The 25,333-nt window shown below is 48.7% G+C and overlaps 1 protein-coding gene across 2 annotated transcripts in view; it reads left to right on the top strand.

Moving 5' to 3' along the window:
* LOC119977410 (CRACD-like protein) overlaps positions 1–25,333 on the top strand; it is a 112,534-nt gene that overhangs the window by 43,576 nt on the left and 43,625 nt on the right. For both annotated transcript variants that reach the window (XM_038818282.1, XM_038818281.1), the window contains exons 5-8: positions 1,534–1,695; positions 6,174–6,242; positions 15,935–16,186; positions 18,959–20,576. In XM_038818282.1, the coding sequence (XP_038674210.1) occupies positions 1,534–1,695; positions 6,174–6,242; positions 15,935–16,186; positions 18,959–20,576 (2,101 nt within the window). The remainder of the gene's footprint in view (positions 1–1,533; positions 1,696–6,173; positions 6,243–15,934; positions 16,187–18,958; positions 20,577–25,333) is intronic.

Below are 25,333 nucleotides of genomic sequence, written 5' to 3'. Positions count from 1 at the left end.
GGAGCACACCTATTGAAGCGACAATATTTAAAGGGAAATGGATCTCCCAAGTTGACAGAGCAGCTGTGTGCTGCAGTCAGTAAATGGGAGGATTAATCGTGAAGGAGGCTAGGAACAGGTTCCAGCAGGCAGCTCGTGCAGAGTAATGAACTGAATTTCATTTTACTGAGGTAAGGTCGTTATAAATGACAGGCGTTTCCCTGTTCATGATAAACAGTTGCGATTCAGGTTAGGAACAGATTCATTAAGGATGGGCAATAAATACGGCCTGTAAACAATTCCAAATATAGATGGCATCAGATATAAAATGCAGAAACAGGCCATCTGGCCTAACCCATCCATGTCGGCTTTTATGATGCACTTGAGCCTCCTCCCACCTTCTCATCTAAATCTGCCACTATAACCCTCTATTCCCTTCTCGCTCATACGCCAATGCCCATCTGGTTTCCTCTTAAATGCATCTTTACTATTTGCTTTGACCAGTCCCAGTTGTGGAGAATTCCACTTTCTCACCACCCTTTGGACAAAGAGGTTTCTTACAAATTGCTTCATGGAACTTTTGGTGATCATAATATATCAATGGCCTCTAATAGGAAACATTCCCTCTGTATCCACTCCACCAAAACCTTTTGTCGTGTTAAAGACCTCTATTGGGTCGCCCTATGATGAATGAAGCACAATTTGTGCAAGGTGATGGGATGTAAACTGAGTCAAAGTGATCTCTGTTAGTTGGACCATGAAACATTTGCAGAGTTTCCTGACTACTCTGCAGACTGTAGGAGTAAGGTCATTTAAAAAAAAACATTTGGGGCAGGATTCTCTGTCCCTCCACACCAGGGGCGGATTCTCCGTTTTAGCGGCAGAGTGTTGACGCTCTCGTAAATGCCGGAGTGTTTTACGACGTCGTCATCTGGCCACTAGGAGCAGCAATCCTCCAACCCACAGGTGACCAGCATAGCGCTAGAGCGCCTCACGTAGCTCCAGCCGCTGATACGTGCCCCAGCACTTACAAACGTCGGTCTGTGCATGCACGCCATGGCCGACGCGGGTCCGCGCATGCGCGCCACGCCTGTCTCCGTGCCGGGCCCCATGCAACATGGCGGAGCCCTATAGGGGCCCAGCGCAGAGGAACATAGGCTCCCCCTGGAATGAGCCTGCCCATTGATCGGTAGACCCCGATCGCGGGCCTGGCCACTGTGGAGCGCCGCCGCAGTTGGAACTACTAAATCAAGGCATTAAAATGCCTTTTTAACATTTGTGCGCTAACTTTTACACCTCCACTCATACCCTAGTCTTGATCCACTGTGACGGAACATAACTATGGTGTTCGTGGAAACCACTCGCTGTGAACAGTTTGACCTAACGGCAGGTCTGTGCTTGATTAGCCCCTATGTGCAGCTGCCTGTAACTGATTAAAGGATGCTGGGAAGAGTAGTGGGGTGCATTGCAATCGGCCTGTCCGTATCCTTGCTGGTGATCCAGCATTTCATTCCTAAAAAATCTATATAAATTCCTTTTTTCTATTTATTACAGGGAAAGGTACAAGAAAACATTAAACTGGGACCACCTCCGATGTCGATTGCAGCAAAGAAGACTGAAGATACTGGTGCTAGTTCTGAAGACGATGGACTACCACGGAGTCCTCCGGAAAGCTCTCCTCTACAGGAAGCCTTAACACGTAGCCATTTAGCCAAGGTAAGAGCTGTCTTTGTCGGATAACTGTAATTGCAATAAACAGCCAACCAGGACAAAATCTTCCAGTTGCATCATATCATAGAATTTACAGTGCAGAAGGAGGCCATTCAGCCCATCGAGTCTGCCCCAGCTCTTGGAAAGAGCACCCTACCCAAGGTTAACACCTTCACCCTATCCCCATAACCCAGTAACCCCACCCAACACTAAGGGCAATTTTGGACACTAAGGGCAATTTATCATGGCCAATCCACCTAACCTGCACATCTTTGGACTGTGGGAGGAAACCGGAGCACCCGGAGGAAACCCACACACACACGGGGAGGATGTGCAGACTCCGCACAGACAGTGACCCAAGCCGGAATCGAACCTGGGACCTTGGAGCTGTGAAGCGATTGTGCTATCCATCATCAGCGGGGAGCTTGACGAACAGGGGAATTTAGTTTGGTGTGAGGCCAAATATCAGTTTGCCGATAGCAGGGTGAAACCCTCAGCAGTTATGTTCTCAGGACATTAGAGGCAGGGCTACAATGATGGGAAGCCCTTTTGTATGTAATGCACGCTCATTAAAAAGTCAGCTCACTGGAATTAAGCATCCCCTCCAAATTAAGCACCCCAGCAACGGGAAATCAGACACTGACATTTACAACTGCACCAGACGAGGAGAGTTTATCCATGATCAATGCACTGTCCTCTTTGGGGACCACCTGTAAATGCCAGCCAATGCTCGAGACCAGGTGGTGGCATTGAAAGTTGCATCGAGAATTGCCACAGGAGGGAGGAAGAGTAAGTGGAGAGGTGATTGGGCAAAGGTGGAAGGGACAAGTGCAGACTGTCCAGGTGCTCTTTAAACATGATGTCTGGACCTTCAACCCCATGAGGCAATGGTGACGATGGTGACCTCTGCCTGCCCCTTCATGAGAATCGACAAGCTCCCTGCGGGTGCATAGTTAATGAGCAGAACAGCGCACGGTGAGCTATCCTGCCCGCCACTGCAACGGAAATCACTCCCACTTCCGTGCCCTCCACCGAACTTCGATTCCAGAACAGAAATTCCGGCCGTTGTGATCCAGCATTCCCTGTGGGTAACAGAGCCGTCAGGAATTGCAGCTCAGTAGATCAGGGGCTATATATCTGACTGGGAGGACCAGATCATGGAATCACCTGTCCTATTCCAGCACATAATCATCAGAGATTGATGTATCTATGGAACTCCACCACCCCAGCAGGGAGCCAATGGGGGCCGTATTAATTTTAGATGACAGAGTGAAATGTCTGAATTCTGATTAATCACCGTCATATTCATTTCTGAATATGAGGAGAAATATGTAACGGAGCTGATTTGATATTGCCCAGTTTACTGTATTGTCCAAAGTCAAAATTATCCCAGTGCCTTCAGGAAAGGAGTGGCAGCCAGAGGAAAAATAAATCAGTGCATTTGTCTTTAAAACCAGACAAAGACGAGTATTGGGCAGCTAACACACATTGGCAGAAGATGGCACGATCTGGGTGCCCTTACGCCTCCCAACACGAAAAGGGAAATTCACAACCTGTCCATTTCAAAAAGCGAAATGACAGATTTGGGTGAAAGCCTTTCAGGCCAACAAAAGGTATCGATTCACACCATTAACTTTGCTTCTCGCTTGTCAGGTGCTGACAGCTGCTTTGCATTTAAGGCATTTTTTTTTCTTTTCGTGAGAATATGACGAAATGAAATTAAATGAAAATCGCTTATTATCACGAGTAGGCTTCAATGAAGTTACTGTGAAAAGCCCCTAGTCGCCACATTCCGGCGCCTGTCCAGGGAGGCTGGTATGGGAATTGAACCGTGCTGCTGGCCTGCTTGGTCTGCTTTAAAAGCCAGCGATTTAGCTCAGTGAGCTAAACCAGTGAACAAGCCAGATGAGCAAAATAGACATGAAAAGCTCCTGAACGTCGTATTATTGAGTGGCTAAATATTTACCACAACACACTTTAACTCATTTATTCTCGTTAGTTCCTGTCCAGCCAGGATGTTGTGTGCTTTCATGTCCTGTCTTTTATTTAATTACTTTTCATTTTCTTTTTTAAAAAATTTAGAGTACCTGATTAATTGTTTCCAATTGAGGGGCAATTTAGCGTGGCCAATACACCTAACCTGCACATCTTTGGATTGTAGGAGTGAAACCCACGAAAACACGGGGAGAATGTGCAAACTCCACACGGACAGTGACCCAGAGCCGGGGCTGAGCCTGGGACCTCGGCGCTGTGAGGCAGCAGTGCTAACCACTGCGCCACCGTGCTGCCATACTTTTAATATTCAATTTTTTACTGCTTTACTATAAAATTGCCTTAAAACACACACCGTTCTAGTTTCATCCCAGTTTCTGTTAAAGAAAAACAAACGTGCTTCTATCAGCTTTGAATGTTGATTTATTAAATCGCTAAAGGTGATGTACAGTTGGCGAGGTTTGTGTCGGCTATGGTCAGGAATGAAATTCAAAGAAAGTGCGGTTTTTGGATGTGTTTTATTTTTAGGTTTACAGATAAAGGATACTCTAGCTGTATTTTAATCACTGCATACAATGTAATGCATTTAACACAGCCTCACGGTGGGGGGCTCTATTAAGTTCAGCGGCAGCCCTGCCAACTTTCCACCCACCCCCACCACAATTATGCCATTGATGGGGGTGACATTGGGTTGCCAGCCCACCAGTGTGCCTGTTGAGGCCCTTAAGTTGGCAATTACTGCATTAAAAAGTGGGGGCTAGCGTATAATGTATTAATCCGCACTTGGCCCGACAATGGGACTTTGAAATAAGTGACAAACCTCAGCTGGTTACCTTTTGTGATTTTTTTTCAGTAAATTGTGTGGAAATATAAAATGGAGATGAGTTCCCACATTTGAAACAAAATAAAAAGTCCTCTGGCACTGTGGGAAATGACAGTGAGCGACATAACCATAGACCCATACTTTGGGAGCAATGCACAGAGGGAATCTTGCTTCCCCGTCACTCGCTAGTTCTACATTATGTTTAAATCCAATTGCTCGCTGTGATCTTTCGAATTGTCACAACAATGGCTATAAAGGACAAATATTTCAGCTTTTCCAAATTATCTTTTTCATTAAAATGACGGATTGGTAAAAGCAATCTGGTGGGGTCTTGGCATCATTGCATTGTGTATTTGGAAACCAGTGACAATGCTGGACATTTGCATCAAAACAAACCTGCCAGATGTGATTATCAATACAATTGGTATGCTCCCCATGTATAAAGACGTCCTGACAGTCTGACTTCGCACTGTACCAGTGTCGCCACCTAATAAATTATTTAGACAGGGCAGAAAGACCACTGCATGTTCGAGGTGCTAATATACATCCTATTGCAGCTTGGCAGGTATTCCATTTTCATCCCCTCCAAAGGCTCAGTGTCTTTGACACCCTTCTAATCGCTATATTACCTTTTGAGCCAACAGCTTGTTCTGTATATTTTGTGTTTCACTTGTTTGTTGCCAGCACCAGAGCAACTTAAACCATTCAATGTGAAATCGATGTTATAAAATTAGGTTGAAAATGAAGAAACTTTAAATCTAAAGAGAGTTTATGGGCGGGATTCTCCGTCCGTTCGCTCCGGCGGGATTCTCCGTCCGTTCGCTCCGGCGGGATTCTCCGTCCGTTCGCTCCGGCGGGATTCTCCGGTCCGTTCGCTCCGGCGGGATTCTCCGGTCCGTTCGCTCCGGCGGGATTCTCCGGTCCGTTCGCTCCGGCGGGATTCTCCGGTCCGTTCGCTCCGGCGGGATTCTCCGGTCTGTTCATGCCGGCGGGATTCTCCGTCCGTTCGCTCCGGCGGGATTCTCCGGTCCGTTCATGCCGGCGGGATTCTCCGGTCCGTTCATGCCGCCGGGATTCTCTGGTCTGTTCACGGCAGCAGGATTCTCTGCACTGGGATTGGAGAACCCCCGGCCTATATATTCAATTACAAATGACCACTCTGGCCCTGATTCATGTTACACGGTATCGATTGTAAAAGATGGTCTCTGCCTAAGTCAGGAAACTGAACCAGCTCTTGGCTGAAAGAATGCAGCTAATCTCTGTTCGGTGCAAACTGTCCCATACCTTTACTATTCTGACCGTATATAAGTTGAAATTGTAACCCTTCATCCTCCCTAACCTATTTAGTTCAAACACACCCTCTGCGCAACCACAATCTAATCCCTTCATCACCTTCAGTATCTTGATCAGATCACTTTTGGTCTCTACTTCTCCGATATGTAGAACACCAGCGTTTTGAGCCTATCTTGGTAACTACGGCAGCCACGCTATATACGTTTTTGCTTTATATTTAAATTTTGTTTCTATCCGATTTCTTTCACATGTACTTTCTACTTTCTCGGTTATATCCTATTGTTAATAGTAGCAGATTCCTAGTTTTATTCTGTGTCATTTTGTCCATTTTTATTTGCCATCTTTGACTGAACCTTTTCCTAATTCCATCCCACAGCTCTCTGACTCTCACCAGAACCATAGCTCCTTGACTTTAGGTGAAACAGGCAGCGAAGAAGAAGAGCAGGTAAATAATTCACAACTCCCAATTTTGGGAGATCCAGCCTCTCCCCCCATCCCCTGCCTCCAAACCCCGCAGTGTGAAGCAATGTTGCTACTGAACACTTGAGTACGAGACTCCTAAAGCAGGTAAATCCAGCTGGGTTGGAAGACTGCTTGATCCTAAACACGACCAAATACTGCCCGTGAGCGTATTGGAGGCTGCTAATTGAGAAGTGTGGCTGTTGGAGTTCACTTCGAACATGGTACAATGTAAATCTCAGTTTCAATACCAGGGGTTAGCTTGTTAATAAAGGAAAACTGCTGGGAAGTACAAACTGAATAATGTTGAGTTTTGTCCTGAATATACATTATGAATCCCAAAGGACAATCAATATAATTTTCTTTTTAATAACAATTCACTTCTAACTGTGCTTCTCGCAGCTCTGGCTGTGGATATGGGGCCCCACACTTCCGGTTGGGAGGCCGCGCATGCGCACAGCGGTGGCCTGTGCCGGCCACCCCGTGCGACATGGCGGACTCGCACCGCGGACCGTCATGGAAAATGTAGCCCCCCCCCCCCCCCGAGATCAGAGCGCCTGCGGATCAGTGCCGCCCGATCGCTCCCCTGGCCGTCTCCCCGCCCCCCCCCCCCAACCAGGGCGGCCGCGGACTGAGTCCGCAGCCGCCACGCAAAGTTCCCGACGTTGTGGGGGTGAGACCCGCGCAGACACGGGGAGAATGGGCAAACTCCACACAGACAGTGACCTGGCGCCGGGATTGAACCCGGGTCTTCGGTGCCGTGAGGCAGCAGTGCTAACCACTGCGCCACCGTGCTGACCTTAGATTGAGCAGTCTTGTGGGATATTGATAAATCTTGTGCAGTGTGTTTAAGCGTCGTCAGGTTGGGCGTGACGAGGCCATTAAATCACACCGTTGTTAGTTCACTATCTGTGTACCCCCTCCTTGTCTACAGTCCACTTTATCTGTTCTAATCTTCCTAAGTACATAATATCTTAACGTTTATATTGCTTCCAAAGAATAGATGAAGCAATACATAACTGTGAGTACTAAATACTGGCAAAGACACAACGCAAGACCTTTCACGAGACTTTGAAAAGCTTTTGTTAGTTAGTGATGTAATGAGATGTAATGAATGTATTCATTTAGTTACTCTCCACCTCAGGAGATTATGTTACAAGTTTGAACAATGCCCGATTTTGCCATGAACTCTCTTGTCAGTGAGATCATTATCTCTCTAACCTCTGTACGTATTCATTCACTGAGTTCCCATCGAAACACCTCCCCCCCCCACCCACCCGCCCCACCTCCACCTTACCCAGAAGGCTTGTACTGTCTAGGAAGAGCCAAGACAAACTGACCAACTCCCAGGTCAGTTAGAGGAGAGTTGAAGTTGTTGGCGGACGCAGAACAAATAGTGTGAAGATTGATAACCTCAAAATAGTGGCTAAAGAATCAATTCCAGTTGGACCAAGTCTGTTTTTAATGCCCAGCCTCAAATTGAACTCTGAAGAGCAGGAAAGAGAGTTTGATATCTGTGTACTTGAATGCACTGCAAGTCCACATGTGGGTTTATACATAAAACATTGAAACAGCCTTTCCATGAGTTGACAGTGACTGGACACTGAGAGACCATCATACAAAGTCAGGTTTGGGACCAGGTTACACTGAATACGGTGACACACTCAGATTCGGGCTTGATTTGTACTGTTACTTCTACACCACAAACTGCCCACGTGATCATCATAGATCATAGAATCTACAGTGCAGAAGGAGGCCATTCGGCCCATCGAGTCTGCACCGGCTCTTGGAAAGAGCATCCCACCCAAGGTTAACACCTCCATCCTATCCCCATAACCCAGTAACCCCACCCAACACTAAGGGCAATTTTGGACACTAAGGGCAATTGATCATGGCCAATCCACCTAACCTGCACATCTTTGGACTGTGGGAGGAAACCGGAGCACCCGGAGGAAACCCACGCACACACGGGGAGGATGTGCAGACTCCGCACAGATAGTGACCCAAGCTGGAATCGAACCTGGGACCCTGGAGCTGTGAAGCAATTGTGCTATTCACAATGCTACCGTGCTACCATGATGAGAGCACTGTGGTGATATGCATCAATGTAAATACACTACGACTAAGTAAACACTAGAGGGAGCACCAGAGACTTCATGACATGCAGACATACTGCTAATGAACACATAGAATAGGACACGGCCAATGGGCAGTCAAGACACCCAGAGGTGACACGACCACAAGGGGGCATTACACAACCCATGTATAAGGACAGGGAACACATGCTCTGTCTCTTTCCACAGGCAACACTTAGAGTAGGATGGGGCAGATCAGAAGCATTACACCCACCACGTGGCTTAGAGCAGACTGGTTAGTTGGACTGTGTTACTATAGCAAGATTAGCAGGAGAGTCGAACTCGTGGAGAACTGTGCTAATGGTTCAATAAATTGCATTGATTACTTCAAAGTCTGGAGTATCTTTTGGTCAAAGCTGCATCGAGTTGCAGCCTGTGTTATCCCAGAGTACATAACACAACAAGTACTTTAAATACCTTAAAATCAGAAGTGACAGATTGCCCTCCATGCCCAGATTGTCTATCTGCATTGCCTTTGCAACGAGTTCCTTTTCTAGAAACTTGAGTTATAGGGGCACGTATTACAAATGCGAAGCCGTCATCAAGATTTAAGATACTGTAACAAATATGTTTTTTTAAAATTTAGAGTACCCAATTATTTTTTCCAGTTAAGGGGCAATTTAGCGTGGCCGATCCACCTATCCTGCACATCTTTGGGGTGTGGGGGTGAAACCCACACAGACACGGGGAGAATGTCCAAACTCCACACGGACAGTGACCCAGAGCCGGGATTCGAACCCGGGTCCTCAGCGCCGTAGGCAGCAATGCTAACCACTGTGCCACTGTGCTGCCCCAACAAATATGTTAACTTTGTTACATTGCAATTAAAAATCAATTTGAGCCACTGCTCTGAATCAGTCAGACCATCAAAACTGTCAATTCATATTTGGCCTCTAGCGTTGTGACATTACATAAAGCGACTTAAGCAATAATTTAGAATTAGTACTGATTACTATTTGAATATTCCTTTTAATAAAATCAACCTTGCGTGTATATGTGTGTATATATATATATATATATTTTGTTTAATATGAAAATAATGACAGAATTTCACCTGTGAAAAAAAGTGGCAAGCCAGTTAATAGTTTATTGGTTCCAGCAGGAGCATTGACCTGGAAAATTCGGTGCTACTTCAGCCGTGCCCTGAATCTTTGTGTACTATCATCCTGAATAACTAGGCGGCAAGATTAGGCCTTGGCTTACCGCTCATCACATTTTCTACGCGGCGTTTCTCACACTACAACAACAACTTGCATTTACGTTGTATCTTTACTGTAATAAAACATTCCAAGGTGGATGGGTATTGAGTAAGTTAGAACCTTACCCTTAGAGAGACTTGAGGAAGACATTCCAGAGCTTGGGACATTCCAGGTGCTGAAGAAACCGAAATTAGAGGAGCACAGATAGGGTTTAGGGATGGGGGAGATTACAGAGATAGGGAGGGGTGAGACCGTGGAGAGATTTGAAAGCAAGGATGTGAATTTCAATATCGAGCCATTGCTTAGGCAGCTCAGGATTGATGATGACTTGCTCCCACTCTGGTTCATTGGCTTCTGAGACGGTTATAAGTCTAGTACATGATCTTCATACGAACATCCGAATTAGGTTCGGTGGTTGGCCTTTTGGCCCCTCTAACCTGTCCCGCCAGTTAAGGCTGATCTGATTGTAAACACCTGCCCACCTCCCAATAACCTTTCACCCCCTTGTTTATCAAGCATCTATCTACCTCTGCCTTAATTCTTCAAATACTCTGCTTCCGTTGCCTGTTGAGGAAGAGAGTTCTACCTTCTGAGAGAAAATATTTGTCCTCACTTCTGCCTTAAATCATAGAATTTACAATGCAGAAGGAGGCCATTCAGCCCTTCGAGTCTGCACCGGCCCTTGGAAAGAGCAACCTATCTAAGCCCCCATCTCCACCCTAGCCCCGTAACCAAGTAACCCCACCTAACCTTATTGGATACTAAGGGCAATTTAGCATGGCCAATCCACCTAACCTAACCTGCATATGTTTGGACTGTGGGAGGAAACCGGAGCACCCGGAGGAAACCCGCACAGACACGGGGAGAACATGTAGACTCCGCACAGACAGTGACCCAAGCCGGGAATCGAACCTGGGACCCTGGAGCTGTGAAGCAACTGTGCTAACCACTATGTAACAGTGCCCCCCAATGGGTGACCCTTTACATTTAGACTCTGTCACGTGTGGGGCAGGTTCTGCTTGGAGGGTTGGGTAGCTGAGTTCTTTAGATGTTTGTTCATTCCCTCCGATGCCTCAGCGTTGTCTCTTCATCTAGCTCACAAAGTCTCTTGATGCATTCAGTACCATCCTGAATCTGCTTTTTCCATTTTGGTCAGACACAAGCCAGGGTGTCTCATGAGTTGGTGGGGAAGCGTGTCTTCTTCCGCGGTGCTTTGAGGACATCCTTAAAATGTTTCTGCTGTCCTCCTGGGAGTCTCCTGCCACGACTGAGCTCCGAGTAGAGCGGTTGTTTTGGGAATCTGGTGTCAGGCATACGAACGGAGCTGATTTTAAAGTGATTAGTACCTCAATGCTGGGCAGGTTGGCCTGGGAGAGAGCTTTGCTGTTGGACCCCTTTTCTGCTACCGGATTTGGAGGATCTTGCAAAGGCAACAACACTGGTCGTACTTCCGCCTGCTGTAGGTTGCCCAAATCTCCAAAATTCCTAGAAGGGTGGAGATCATTGCTGCCCTGTATAGTATAAGCGACGGCCAAGTAATGGGTGACTTGGTGTGAACTAGGATCCAAGCAGCAGAATTTTTGGAAGACGTCAATGTAATGAACTCCAATTGGCTTTATTGGTTGGCCAATTGGAGTATGAGCTCCCTCAATGATAGCTCATTGAGGGGGCCAATGTAAGCACCTGTGTAGGCTTTGTGAGCCAGTCTTAAGTTGACTGGACTGTTAGCAGCACTGTTTGTAGCTGCTCCTGTAATATCGTTATTGTAAATAAATATTGGTGTGGTGACGGAACTCCTGCCTCCCGTGGATTACTACAGTGGCGACGAGGTAAACTAAGAATTTTGCGGAGACCAGCTGCCGCACTCGGAGGGTAAGCCTTGCCATTTTAAAAATGCCGTTTTTTGGGAGGTTAGAGGCATTCGACCCGGCTATTGAGGACTGGTCCCAGTATGTGGAGAGAATGTGTTACTTCTTCCGGGCAAATGATATACTGACGGACGAAAGGAGACGGCTTATCCTGCTGTCGGCGTGCGGACCCTCAGCTTTCGCCATTAAACGTAGTCTGACTTATCCCGATGCGCCGGACACGAAAACTTTCCAAGAAGTAACGGAATTGGTGAAAGAGCACTACGACCCAAAACCACCCCTCATTTTGCGTAGGTACAGATTCTACACAGCGAAGCGGGAAGACAGGGAGTCAGTCACGAATTTCTTGACCCGCCTGAGAAGGCTGGCGGAAAAATGTGAGTTCGGCCCGACGCTAAATGAAATGCTTCGGGACCGGTTAGTGTGTGGTATAAACGACCTCACAATACAGAAACGGCTGTTGGCGGAAACGGAGCTAGACTGCAGGCAGGCGTTACAGCTTGCACTGTCCCTAGAAAAGGCAGCAAGTGGGGCGCAGGAACTATTGGGCACGCCAATGGAGGTAGATACCTGTGAGAGGGACTACCACAACGGGTCCTGCTACCAGATAGCCGCTCTCAGGAAAAGCTTGAGGAATAGAGGGAAAAAGGAAAACCCCAGAACTGCCCCCAAGTCTGCCAGGACTAACTGGAGACAGAGGGAAGTACCGGCTGAGACTCCCCCAACAGAGAAGGACCGTTTCTGGCACCAGACAGAGTGGGGTAACAGCGACAGAAACCCTAGAAGGAGGTAGCAAAAGAGGAATAGCAGGTGGGGACGCAGGGAAGTACACAACCTAGACGCCCCACCCTCCTCCAAAGGGGAACAATTATATAATATTGCAACGAAGAAAGCAGAACCCATTAAGATTACCCCACGGGTGAACGAGCAGCCGACAATAATGGAAATAGACACGGGTGCGGCCGTATCAGTAATGGGAGTGGAAGCATTTAGAAAAATCAAAGATGGACTCCAGCCACTAACCCTAACAAAAACATCGACGAAACTTAAAACCTGCACGGGGGAACCCCTGGAAGTTCTAGGCATGACTCGTACCCGTGGAATATGAGAATGAATTGCTCAGATTACCGTTGACGATAGTAGAGGGCTCCGGACCGAGCTTAATTGGACGAAACTGGCTGAAAGACCTAAAATTAGATTGGATGAAAATTTTCCAGAGTGGAAACGGGCAGTTGAGTAGAGTACTCCAAAAATACCCGGAGGTCTTCCAGGAAGGTTTGGGAGAAATCATAGGCGCCAAAGGAACTTTGCACGTGGACCCAGAAGCCCTTCCGAAATTTTGTAAGGCCAGGCCGGTACCTTTTGCATTAAGGAAGAAAGGAGATGACGAAATAGAAAGGTTACGGCGCGACGGCATTATCAGACCAGTACAGTTCTCAGAACGGGCAGCGCCGGTGGTACCAATTTTGAAGCCAGACGGCTCGATACGTCTCTGTGGAGATTTCAAACAGACGGTAAACAAATACGCACTGCTGGACAAATACCCAATCCCGAAAATAGACGACCTATATGCCAAATTGGCAGGTGGGCTTTTGTTCACGAAACTGGACAAGAGCCACGCCTACCTGCAGTTAAAACTGGACAAGGACTCCCAGACGTTCGCTACGATCAACACCCTGAAGGGCCTTTTTCGTTATACTAGGCTACCTTTCGGAGTGTCATCAGCCTGCGCTATATTCCAGCGTACGTTGGAGAATATTCTGCAGGGGCTACCGCAGGTGGCGATTTATTTGGACGATGTCTTAATCATGGGTAGGACAAACAGGGAACACTTAAGGAACCTGGAGGAAGTGCTCAGGCGTTTCGCAAAGGCAGGCGTACGGCTAAAAAGGGAAAAATGTGTTTTTCTGGCCCCACAAGTGACGTACCTAGGATATAAAGGAGACGAGTCAGGCTTACACCCATTAGAAGACAAGAGTAAGGGCAATAAAAGAAGCCCCAGCTCCCACCACGGTCCAGGAGCTACGATCATTTCTAGGGTTGGTAACCTATTATGGAAAATTTATTGAAAATAGGGCGTCCATCCGAGAACCCCTACACCAGCTACTAAAAAAGGGGCAAGAATGGAAATGGTCCACCGGGTAAACGCGGCAAGGACAGCATTGACAATTGAAAAGCTCAGGGCCTCGTTTGCAACACATGGACTTCCGGAGGTATTGGTGTCGGACAACAGAACGGCATTCACAAGTGGGGAATTTGGAAAATTCCTGAAGGAAAACGGAGTCCGTCACATCAAAACGTCCCCTTACCATCCAGCGACAAACGGCCTGGCAGAGAGAGCGGTCCAGACACTTAAAGCGGGACTCAAGAAGCAGCCGGCAGCGTCAATGGGCACAAAGCTCTCCCGCTGGCTGTTTGATTACAGGACCACACCGCATTCCATAACGGGCATACCGCCAGCTGAACTCTTAATGGGAAGGCGGCTGCGAACGAGGCTTAGTCTCCTTTTCCCAAATTTAATGGGGAAAGTGGAGAAACAACAGGAGGCCCAACGCAGGTGGCATGATAATAGTCGGCAGCAGAGACGTTTCCAGGTGGGGGCACCGGTTTGGGTCACAAATTATGGGAATGGACATACGTGGGTCAAAGGCACGGTAGAGTCCCAAACAGGGCCCATATCCTATGAGGTTTCAATAGGAGGTATGGTGCTGAAGAAACACCTAGACCAAATAAGGGCAGCGGAACCACACCTCGAGGCAGGCGAAGCAGGACCGCCTCAAACTGGGATTGCCCAGACGGAAAGAATACCCACACCCCAGCCCCGAGCAATTTCTCCAGACCCCGTCATCCAGTCGTCAGAGTCGGAGATGGACACGTTCAACGAGGCCGCCGCGACACCTCTCCCCAAGGAGGAGGAAGAACAACTTCCAAGGAGGTCGTCAAGGAAAAGACGGGCACCTATAAGGTACACCCAGCCCACTTCGAAGAATGACCCGGCGGACGACACAGAGGTGACAGACCCAGACATGAGGAGCAGGAAGAAGCTCAGAGGAGTGCCAACTGGCAGGAATTCCTTGGACCTTGGGGGGGGGGGGGGGGGGTGTAATGAACTCCAATTGGCTTTATTGGTTGGCCAATTGGAGTATGAGCTCCCTCAATGATAGCTCATTGAGGGGGCCCATATAAGCACCTGTGTAGGCTTTGTGAGCCAGTCTTAAGTTGACTAGACTGCTAGCAGCACTGTTTGTAGCTGCTCCTGTAATATCGTTATTGTAAATACATATTGGTGTGGGGACGGAACTCCTGCCTCCCGTGGATTACTACAGTCAACTTTCTAGAATATATAAGGCAGACTGAGAATATGTTGGAACAGCCAAGTCGAGAAGTAACGAAAGGATAGATGAGGTCTTCAGCAGCAGTTAAGCTGAGGCAGGGGTGGAGTTGGCGATGTTAACATGTTAGAAGTAGGCGGTCGTAATGATGGTGTGGGTATGTGGTCGGAAGCACATCTCAAGGCCAGGAGACTCAGATTCCACCTCAAAACGGTTGCCAAGTGATGGGATGGAGTTGGTGGCGAGAGATTGGAGTTTATAGTGATTGAACTGTGACTTGCCTTCTCAGGCATAGAATTAAGGAAATGGACAGGAGATTTAGAGGGGGTGTGAGGAAAATCTTTTCCACCCAGAAGGTGGTGGGAATCTGGAACTCACAGCCTGAAAGAGTGGTGGAGGCGGGAACTTTACAACCTTTACGAGGCATTGAAATGAGTGCTTGAATCGCCATAGCGTACAAGGCTACGGACCCAAGTGTTGGAAAATGGGATGAGAATAGATAGATGCTTGATGGCTGACGCAGATACAGTGGGCCGATGGGCGTCTTTCTGTGCTGTAAAACTCTATGTACGCCTTTGGCTGTAAAGCATCTTGGAACATCCAGTGGTTGTAACAGGTGCTACATAAATGCAAATTCTTCATTTTATTTCTTCCTTAAGTATTCCAAGGATATAGCACTCCAGTTGTGCTGCACCAGAGTGTCAGGGATTATGGGTGGGGTTTTCCAGCCATTCCCACTTGGTGGGATCTTCCGGTCCTCCGGGCGGTGACCTGAACCCACACCACGGGTGTGAACAATGGGAAACCCTATTGACAATGGCAGGACCAGAAAATCCCACCACCAACCAATGGGGGGGCCGCCTCCCCGCCGCAAAACAGTGGGGGGGGGGGGGGGGGGGGGGGGTGGGAGTGGTGAGGTGCGGAGCAGAAAGTCCTGCCCAATCTTCTCTTGTTGGAATCAAAATATTTTTTCTGGATCGTTAAAACCAAAATCTACAAACCATCACCAATATTGCTCAGAATTGCTAATGGCTATTGCATTGACTGGAATATTTAAAGTTAAAACAAAACATTTTGTGTGGTGTCTTGCATGCAGTCATTTGTATTCGATGTACAATTTATATGCGGACTTGCTCTTTTCCAGATTTCGCCAGGATCTTCCTCTAGGCCCAACAGTCCCCTTCCTACGATCATTCCAACCAGGTCAAGCTCAAGACCCAGGAGCCCGACATCAACACCAGTTCAGACCTCTGCTGACAGCTTTGCTTCCTCTGCTATTGATTTCAACTCTCCGCCTACATCTTCCATTTGTCTCAACAACTCAGCAGCAAAGCACAAACTCTCAGTGAAACCGCGCAACCAACGCTCTTCCTCTAAAAGAAGAAGACCTTCTTCGGTAATTATTTTTTCATTTTGTACGTGGAACAGACTATTTTCACCCAGGTTTTTAAGGAGCGTGAATTGGGTCGGGTATTTTCTGTGGGGACGGGGAAGGTGGGGAACCAGAGGCAAGCTAGATTTGGTTCTCAACTTGCTTCCGGATTGAATCACTTCATCGTTATTTAGAAAGCTGTTTCTGTCTTTAATTTTCTTAACCCAGGGCCGTGGAGGCCAATTGTATCATGTGGCCAACAATTGCATTTGTTCCTTTTTAGAGCATCAAAATTGTGCAACTGTTACTTCAGTGCTTCCTTCATCCAACAATCGACAGGCTTTTTAAAAAAAGAACTAAACATCACCCAGCGACTTCTTCCTGCCTTATTTTGTTGTCTTACAACATCCTAGAAATGACAGCACAAAAGGCCATTTGGCTGATTGAGCCTGCACAGGTGCTAGCTCCTTATTTGGAGCTTTTTACTGTCATCCTATTTTCTTGGCCTTTCCCTCACCTTTTCAAGTACTTAGCCAGTTCTTTCTTAAATGATGTTGTTAGCCTCTAGCTCGATAGCCATTTTTGGTCGAGTACTTTATGCTCTAATAACCCTCTTAGTGGAAAAGGAATTGCTTCTAAGTGTTCAAAGTACTTTGCTAGAGAGATTCCTGAGTCTCTGCCCTTTCGAAATACGCACAAGCTCCGAATCTATTTCATCCTTCTCAGTTCCAGTGAAAAGCTCCAATTTTTCAGGCCTTTCTTCATAGCTAGAACCTGCCGTTCCAGCTCTTGTTCCAGTGAATCTTCACCCTTCCTCGGGTAGGATCGCCAAAGCACCACTTGGTATTCCAGACATGGGGCTGGATTCTCTGATTTGGAGACTATATCCCCAAGCCAGCGTGGGAGCGGTTTACGCCAGGAAAGCTGGCACAAAACGGCCACCATCCCCGTTTTGCTGGGGGCTGGTAGGGGGGCAGCGCAGAGCACCTGGCCTGAGCTGCTGATATGGCCTGGAGAATTGCCGGGTCCGTGGTTGCGCATGCGCAGGGCGGTGGTCTGCAGTGGCCGCGCCGTGTTTCATGGCGGATGCCGCTCGCGGACACGGCCCGCAAAATAGTCCCTGTCTCCGCCCCCCCCCCCCCTTCGGCTGGCTCACACGCCCCAGACTGCCCCACCACAGTGCCCCCTGAGTCCACAGCCGCCATGCTGATTTCCCGACGGGTGAGACCACGAGAGACCCGTGCCGTCGGGAACTCGGCCGGTCGGGGAACGGAGCATCGCGGGAGGGGCCTCAGCCAACGCACAGAGGCCGTGGATACGGCGTGCGGCATACTCTGTGAATACCCCGCTTTTCAGGGGGCGGAGCATTGCGAAAGCGGCGTCATCGGGAATTCTCACCCCCATCGCCGAACGGGATTTCGGCAATGTCATTTTCCACTCTTATTTTTACCTTAATCACATTTTTTTTTTTGCATCTGGCTCGAGTCTCCCCCCTAACATTGTGCCGTTTTATGTTCTCCTTTATAATTTTCCATGCCTCTAATTTAGAATGTTCAAACCTTGTGCCTGTGTCCAAGTCAGTTGTATAAATGGGAAATCCCAGCATCGCACCACTAGCCTCATCCTGAAAATCTGACAAATATCCATTTATCTACATACATATGGAATGCTTGTCTTCATTGGACAGGGCATCGAGTATAAAAACTGGCAAGTCTTGATGCCGTTATATCGAACCTTGGTAATGTCACACTTGGAATATTGCGCACAATTCTGGTCGCCACACTACCAGAAGGATGTGGAGGATTTGGAGAGGATGCAGAGGAGGTTTACCAGGGTGATGCCTGGTCTGGAGGGTGTTAGCTATGTGGAGAGGCTGAATAGACTCGGACTGTTTTCATTAGAAAGACGCTGGTTGAGGGGTGATCTGATAGAGGTCTACAAGATTATGAGGGGCATGGATAGAGTGGATGGGCAGGCACTCTTTCCCAGGGTGGAGGGGTCACTCACCAGGGGGCACAGATTTAAGGTCCGTGGGGCAAAGTTGAGAGGAGATGTGCAAGGAAGGTTATTTATGCAGAGGGTGGTGAGTGCCTGGAACGTATTGTGGAAGCAGATACATTAACAGTGTTCAATAGGCATCTTGACAAATACATGGATAGGATGGGTATAGAAGCATATGGCACAAGGAAGTGCTGAGGGTTTTGGCAAAGGTTTGTTTCATGACCAGTAGACCATTTAGGACAGAGATTAGGAGAAATATCCTCACCCAGAGAGCAGTCGGCCTGTGGAATTTGTTACCACAGGAAGTAATTGAGGCCAAAACATAGTAGGTTTTCAAAAATCAGTTAGATATAGCACTTGGGGCAAAGGGTCAAAGGAAATGGGTGAGAAAGCTGGATTAGGCTATTGATTTGGATGATCAGCCATATTCATAATGCATGGTGGAGCAGGCTCGAAGGGCCAACTAGCCTCCTCCTGCTTCTATTGGCTGTTTTTTATGTCTATGTAAATTACAAGGTGACCTCTTTTGTCTATTTATCAATCATTTCTTTCCCGTGACTATCTTCTCTTTTGTCATATCCATTTGGTTTTGGTACACCGGGCCCTGTACTACCTTGATCATCCCTACTTTAAACCGAGGTTTTCCAATTAAAAACGCACAACTTGGTCCTGTGTTGCCTTTCTCATTTTTCTCACTCTCAGAAAGATAAGTAAACCTTTTTCACCTTTCTGTGCCAAAATAGTTCACTTAAAAATGCACTTGCGCTTGACGACTCTTTCTCACTGTTTTTGCAGAGATTACTTTTTGAGCGATCGAGTGAGCTCATGTACGACGTGCCTGAGGTAACGGAGGAATATGAGCAAGAAATCAGGAGCTGTGACCCTGAGAATGCCAATTCTGAAGTGAGCTTGAAAGATGGAACGGAAATTCCTCCATCACCGGTTCTCACTCTGGGGCAATCCTTGCTGTTCGTTGAGCAGATAATAGTTTGGTCAAGTGGCATGGAAGTGGTTAGTAAGCCAGAACAACAAACGGGTGAGCTTATCCCTGTAGATATTGCTGCCTCTCCCAATGTTTTGGATGTGGATGATGATCTGAAAGCAAATTCCATGCCTGCCGTTCTATCAGAAACTGGAGAGGACGTTGATCTGATTGAATTTGAAATAGTGGAAGTGGCTGCCACACAAATCTCTATGTTACCAGGGTCAACTACTGTACTGCCTGAAGATCCAACTCCCCTTGAATTTATTGACCGATTAAAACAAAAAGGAGTAAATATTCCGGGATCTGAAGTCGAGTCCAAAGTGTGTGACACACATAATGTTTCGATCGATACCTCCTTTGCTAAAGAGACTGCATATCAAACAAGCCCTGTGATTCTGTTGGACAGACTGTCACCAGACTCCGAGAAGCCACCCTCACCCCGAGAGGCAGAAATCAATGAAGTAGCATTTGTGCAAGAAAGCCCAGAAACATCTTGTGAACAAACAAAAACAGCCGGGGCATCCGAGGAACCTTCTTTCTCAGAAGCTTGCTCGATCAAACAAGCAGCGAAAGAAGCCTCCGGTCTTGAAGGCAGGTCCAGTGAGGTGCCTGAAGAATTCAGCAGTATTGTGTCGACTCGTATTGAGGTGTATTCCCAACCTGCAGAAACTCCCAAGGACTTGCTCGTTTCAGAAACTGCGAATGGCAAGCCGGAAAATAGGGAAATGGCAGTATTTAAGGAAGCCAACATCAATCTATCGGACGACAAAACAACAAACCAACAGAGTTCGTTTAAGAAAAATGGTCAGGGCTCCTTCAAATTCTCAATTTCCTCAGCATGGAATAGGTCTAAAAGAGGCACCAAGTGGAGTGAAGGAAATCTGACAGCAGATTCAGACATTTCACGCAATAAGTCCCATCAGAAGGAGAAGACAGAAAAGGACGGCGAAACCCCCCTTTCTGAACCTTCCGTGGCTAAAACTGAGGCAGATAAACCGGAAAAGGCCGAGGAGGGACAAGGTGGAGTTGAAGATGGAAGAGGGCTGTTTGGTGTTAAACTCCGCACAACTTCCCATTCTCTGAAATACAAGGAGAGTTCTCACTCTGAGAGTAAGGAGGCGGTGAAACGCCACGGCGCCGATGCCACCTTGGACTCGGACAACTCAGATTTGCCACTCAAGGCCGAAAGGAGGGAAGCGAAGGAGCCTCCCGAAGGATCCCTTAGCAACACGCTGAAGGACGACGATGGGATACTGCAAGCCAAATCTTCAGAATGCCTGGCTGTGAAGCCACCCTTACCAAAAAAACCCGTCCTACAAAATGTGAACATTGCAACGACGGCCACAGAGAAACCGAACAAGCCACTCAAACCCAGTCAGGAAAGGCTGAAAGATGCAGAGAAAAAATCAAGTGTCAGTAAAAGTTCTGGTAAGAGATTTCAAGCTTGTAGGGCTTAATAGACACATTGAATCCTCTTTTGTTGAATGTGACCTTTCTCTAAACTGCATTTGGACCTTTTCAGCGCTGATTTTCCACAGCCTCGTTTTATTCCTTCATTCCAAACTGATCCCACGTCTGTGCTCTCTCACTCCCTCCCCCTCTCTCTCGCTCTCCCTCTTCCTCTGTCATTCTCTCTCCATCTCTTCCTATAGAATCATAGAATTTACTGTGCAGAAGGAGGCCATTCGGCCCATCGAGTCTGCACCGGTCCTGGGAAAGAGCACCCTACTTAAGCCCACGCCTCCACCCTATCTCCGTAACCTAGTAACCCCACCTAAACTTTTGGACACTCAGACAGAATTTAGCCTGGCCAATCCATCTAACCTGTACATCTTCTCCTTCTCTCTTCTCCCTTTCTTTCCCCCTGTCCTTCTGGCTCCCTCTCTCCCTATCTCTCTCTCCCCCTATCTCACTCACTCTCTCTCTCTTTCTCTCTCTCTGCCATTTTCTGTCTTATCACTTCTTTGCCCTCTCTATCTGCTACCCCCTCTCCCTCGGCCGCCCCCCCCCCCCCCCCCCTCCCCCCCCTGAGATTCACTATTCTTCCAGTGCATTGTTAAGATTTTACACTGATCACCGTGGCAATGCTTTCTACATTTCAATAACTTCTTTAGAAAAAACAATCTTCCAATCTTCTGCATTGGTGCTTGCTGTGTGATCATGGCCTTTGCTTAATTGAAAATTCTAATTGAAATAGTTTACTTTTCTGTTTCTCTTACTGCTTTAAACATTCCTCCCAAGTCCTCCTTCAATCTTCAGTAATCAAGAGAACCCAGCCCCAATTAATTTGCCATTTCCACAACTCTGATCCCTCATCTCTTTTATTCAGGAAGAAAGAAAGCACTTATGTTTATAAAGTGCCCCGGATGATGCCAGGATACCAATGAATTAATTCCTCCTGAACCCATAGCAGGTGGGGCTTCAAGGTGTAACCATCCCCAGTTTCCCCTCCCCGAAATCCCCCTATCCCTCCACTGGTCTTTCTACCCCCTAACCGCCACCCACACCTCACCAAGGCCTGCCAACCTGGCCCAGGCAAGACTTACCTGCACTCCCAGATCAAGCAATGCACGCCTCCTCGTAGGCCTCGCTGCAGTACCGGCAATGACCACTGCTCCTGGTGGCCCTTGGCAGTGTTGGAGAGATGTCGGCCTCTGGTTGTGAGGCGGCTCTCTGAAACAGGACTTTGTGATTCTGAGGGGTGGAAGTTCCACCTCCAATCAATTAATGGCTAATTCAGCCAGGGTGGGGGCAGCGGGGAGTGGTTGGTGCAAATGCGCCTTGGTGAGTTGCTGCAGGGCATCTTGTAGATGGTACACACGGTTGCCATTAAGAAAGTTCTGGAATAAGGCTACTAAGCATGGTTAACACCGTAATGCCTGAACCAATGTCATTATTAATATAATTATTTAACAGCCCATTTTATACCTTGCCTGAAACTATCACTGACGTGGCCATGGGCAATTGTAGTGTTTCATGAATTTGAGTAATTGGGTGGGATTCTTCGCTTCCCGCCGCTAAGATCAGGAACCCCCTTCAGGCGGAAAAAAAACACGTCAGGCCAAATCAGGGGCAGGCGGCACACGCATCCCCCGTCTCTGGTCTCACCCCACCAGACATAGCAGACTTCCTGCCCCGCATCGGTGGGAACATGCAAACGGCTTCTACACCTTCATTTCAGTGTGATTTACAGGCTGGAAGCCTGAATCACCCCCCCCCCCCCCCCACCCCCCCCCCCCCCCCCCCCACCCCCTTATGCTCCACTCCTCCCAGCCGGGAGTCATGTGGGCGTAATTTGATGCAAGCGTTTACAAATAGGGTCTTTCCGCCATGGCCTTTGAGGGGGAGCAAGGAGGTAAGTACTGTTATCTTTGTCTTCGGGCTTGCTGGGGAGTGTAAGCTTGGGAGTTCTGGAACTGGTGGAGACTGACTTGGTGGCAAAGGTGTGGAACCCGGGCTATCCCCCTCGGGATCGGGGTGCCAGGCTGAACCTTCTATTGCTGCTGTAAACCCTTGACTGCTGCCAGTGTGCTGGAAATTAACCGAGGTCTCCTGATCATGTAGATATCCATCTACCCGCCCATCTGGAAACTCTCCTGTACCAGCAGTATAATCAAGGGGATAGGCCTGACCGTGCTCAATCGCAAGACCCCCGGGTGCATTGCACTGCTTAGATACACAGCTCCACAGCAGATGAAGCAGGGGATTAACAGGGACTGTATGGAGCCTGGACCCACCCAGGAAACCTGAACAGCTTTCTGTCACTGCCTCTGTGTTAAATCCAGGCTCCACGTCAACTGCAGCCAAGCTCCCAGCAAAGGCTCACATCCTGCAGTGACCCCCATCTGCAGGACGTGCCCACACACCAGGATAGAGGCTTTGCACGTCAAGGTTCAGATGCAAGTCACTAATGGGGGCAGGGCTGCAGTGCTTTTATAGATCATGTCCCCTTTCCCCGACTCAGTACGTTCAACTACACTCGTGCCAAATTAATGGACAGCATGGTGGTACAGTGGTTAGCACTGTTGCCTCACACTGCTAAGGACCCAGGTTCGATTCCCGGCTTGGGTCACTGTCTGTGTGGAGCGTGCACGTTCTCCCCGTGTCTACGTGGATTTCCTCCGGGTGCTCCGGTTTCCTCCCACAGTCCAAAGATCTGCAGGTTAGGTGGGGTTATGAGGTTACGGTGATAGGGCGCAGGAGTAGGCCTTGATGGGGTGCTCTTCTGGAGGGTCGTGCAGACTTGATGGGCCGTATGGCCTCCTTTTGCACTGTCGGGGTACTATGAAATGTCATCTAACTTTCTGATCTTCCGTGGCCTGCCGCTCCTTCTTGGTGTTCCCCAGATTGCACATCAGGACTGGAGACGGCCTGCTGCTTGTCTCACCCTCTGCCCTTGGACGCTGTCCCTGGATTGGTCGAATTTTGGGTGTCACCCTGTTCTGCCTGCTGCCCATCAGATGTGCCTATGTCAGGTGGAGGAGGGCTTCAAAAGGGTGCAGTCGGCGCCTCCCTTGTGGGCCACATCCCTTCCTTTTCCCTTGGGGGTGGGGGGGTCACTGGCCCCCAGGCTACTCCATGGGACGCAGGGGCAGTCAACTGAGCTCCAGAGGCCTGAGTGTCACCTGACGCTGTCAGTCCTGAAGGCCCGCCCCCATCTGAACAATGGTGTTGATGCCCTTAGCCATGGTGCACTATGACTGGGACACGGCCCTCAGTGAGTGAGCCATGTCCCTCATTACCTCGGCCATGTCCCTTTGTGACTGGTTAAGGTCAGTCAATGCCCGACCAATACTCCCAATGTCCTCAGGAATGACACTTTGTGAATGAGCCAATATGAAGAGTGCCACAACATTGTCCATCTGTGCCTTGGACATGTCCACATGTGGCTGGACCCTCCTGTCCTGCATCTCAGCCATGGTCAGCACAGTCTGACCCAAGTCTTGGACAACTTAACACATGACTCCAGGTGCTCACCCTTGCACCAGGTTTTCCACCGCGGACGCCTCCCTTCCAGTGTTGGCCTGGGTGCCACGCGTTGTTGGCACCATCACCTGCACCTGAAGGCAAATGGACTCCTCCAGCTGGACCTTCAGGCGTTGGCATGTTGCTGATACCCCCTCCTCTAAATTCTGGCTCTGAATCTGCATCTGCACCAGTGATGGAATAATCCTTTCCAGAAGCGCAACATTTGTCTTGGGGGCAGCTGTTCCCTGGGATCAGGCAGCATTCCCACCGGCCTCTACCTCGGGAGTCCCTGCCTCCACCTAGTTAATGGGGCTGGTTTAGCACTGTGGGCTAAACAGCTGGCTTGGAATGCAGAACAGGGCAGCAGCGCGGGTTCAATTCCCGTTCCGGCCTCCCCGAACAGGTGCCGGAATGTGGCGACTAGGGGCTTTTCACAGTAACGTCATTGAAGCCTACTCGTGACAATAAGCAATTATTATTATTATTCTGTGTGAGGTTGACCCAGAAGCCTGACCCTTAACAGATCACACTGAGCTGACGGGTGTTGCTGGTGAAAGCAGTGTCTCAAAGTCAATGGGGAGGTATTCTCCATTTCTGAGACTAAGTGTTGACGCCAACGCGTGGACTTCTCCGACAGTAAAACTGATGCCGAACCTGGACCGATTCAGCTACAGTTAAGGGGCTAGAACCGGCACCACATGGAACACAATCTATTCCAGTGAGAAATGCTGCCGGATTCACAGGTTTCACTATTGACACTCAGGAGGCTGCAGCCGCATATACACACTGCACTCCCCACCCACACCACTCCAGCCAACAAGATGGCAGCAAGACAAGCGGCCCCACGTTTTACGGACACAGAGCTTGAGACCCTCCTGAAAGCCGTGGAAGAGAGGCAGATGACCCTGTATCACGGCCCGGGAAGGAGGCTGCCAGCCGTAGCCATTCACCAGGTGGCAGAGGCCGTCAGCGCCGTGGGCAACACCGTCCGGACCGGCCAGCAGTGCCGAAGAAAAACTGCACCACCACCTCGGGGTGGCCAGGGTGAGTAGGCAGCACTGTGCCCCTGGCACTAATCCCCATCCCACACACCCGTAACCCCAACCACCCGGCGCACGGCCGTACCCCTACCCTGCACCACATGCTGGCACTCATGCCGGCTGCCATAGTCGGGTGCCCTGGCCACTGAGGCCATCAGCTACCCACCCCTGTTCTAC

Source organism: Scyliorhinus canicula, chromosome 14, assembly GCF_902713615.1.
Source record: "Scyliorhinus canicula chromosome 14, sScyCan1.1, whole genome shotgun sequence".
NCBI lineage: Eukaryota > Metazoa > Chordata > Chondrichthyes > Carcharhiniformes > Scyliorhinidae > Scyliorhinus > Scyliorhinus canicula.
Note: the sequence above shows the minus strand (reverse complement) of the source record. Positions and strands in the feature narration are given on the sequence as shown.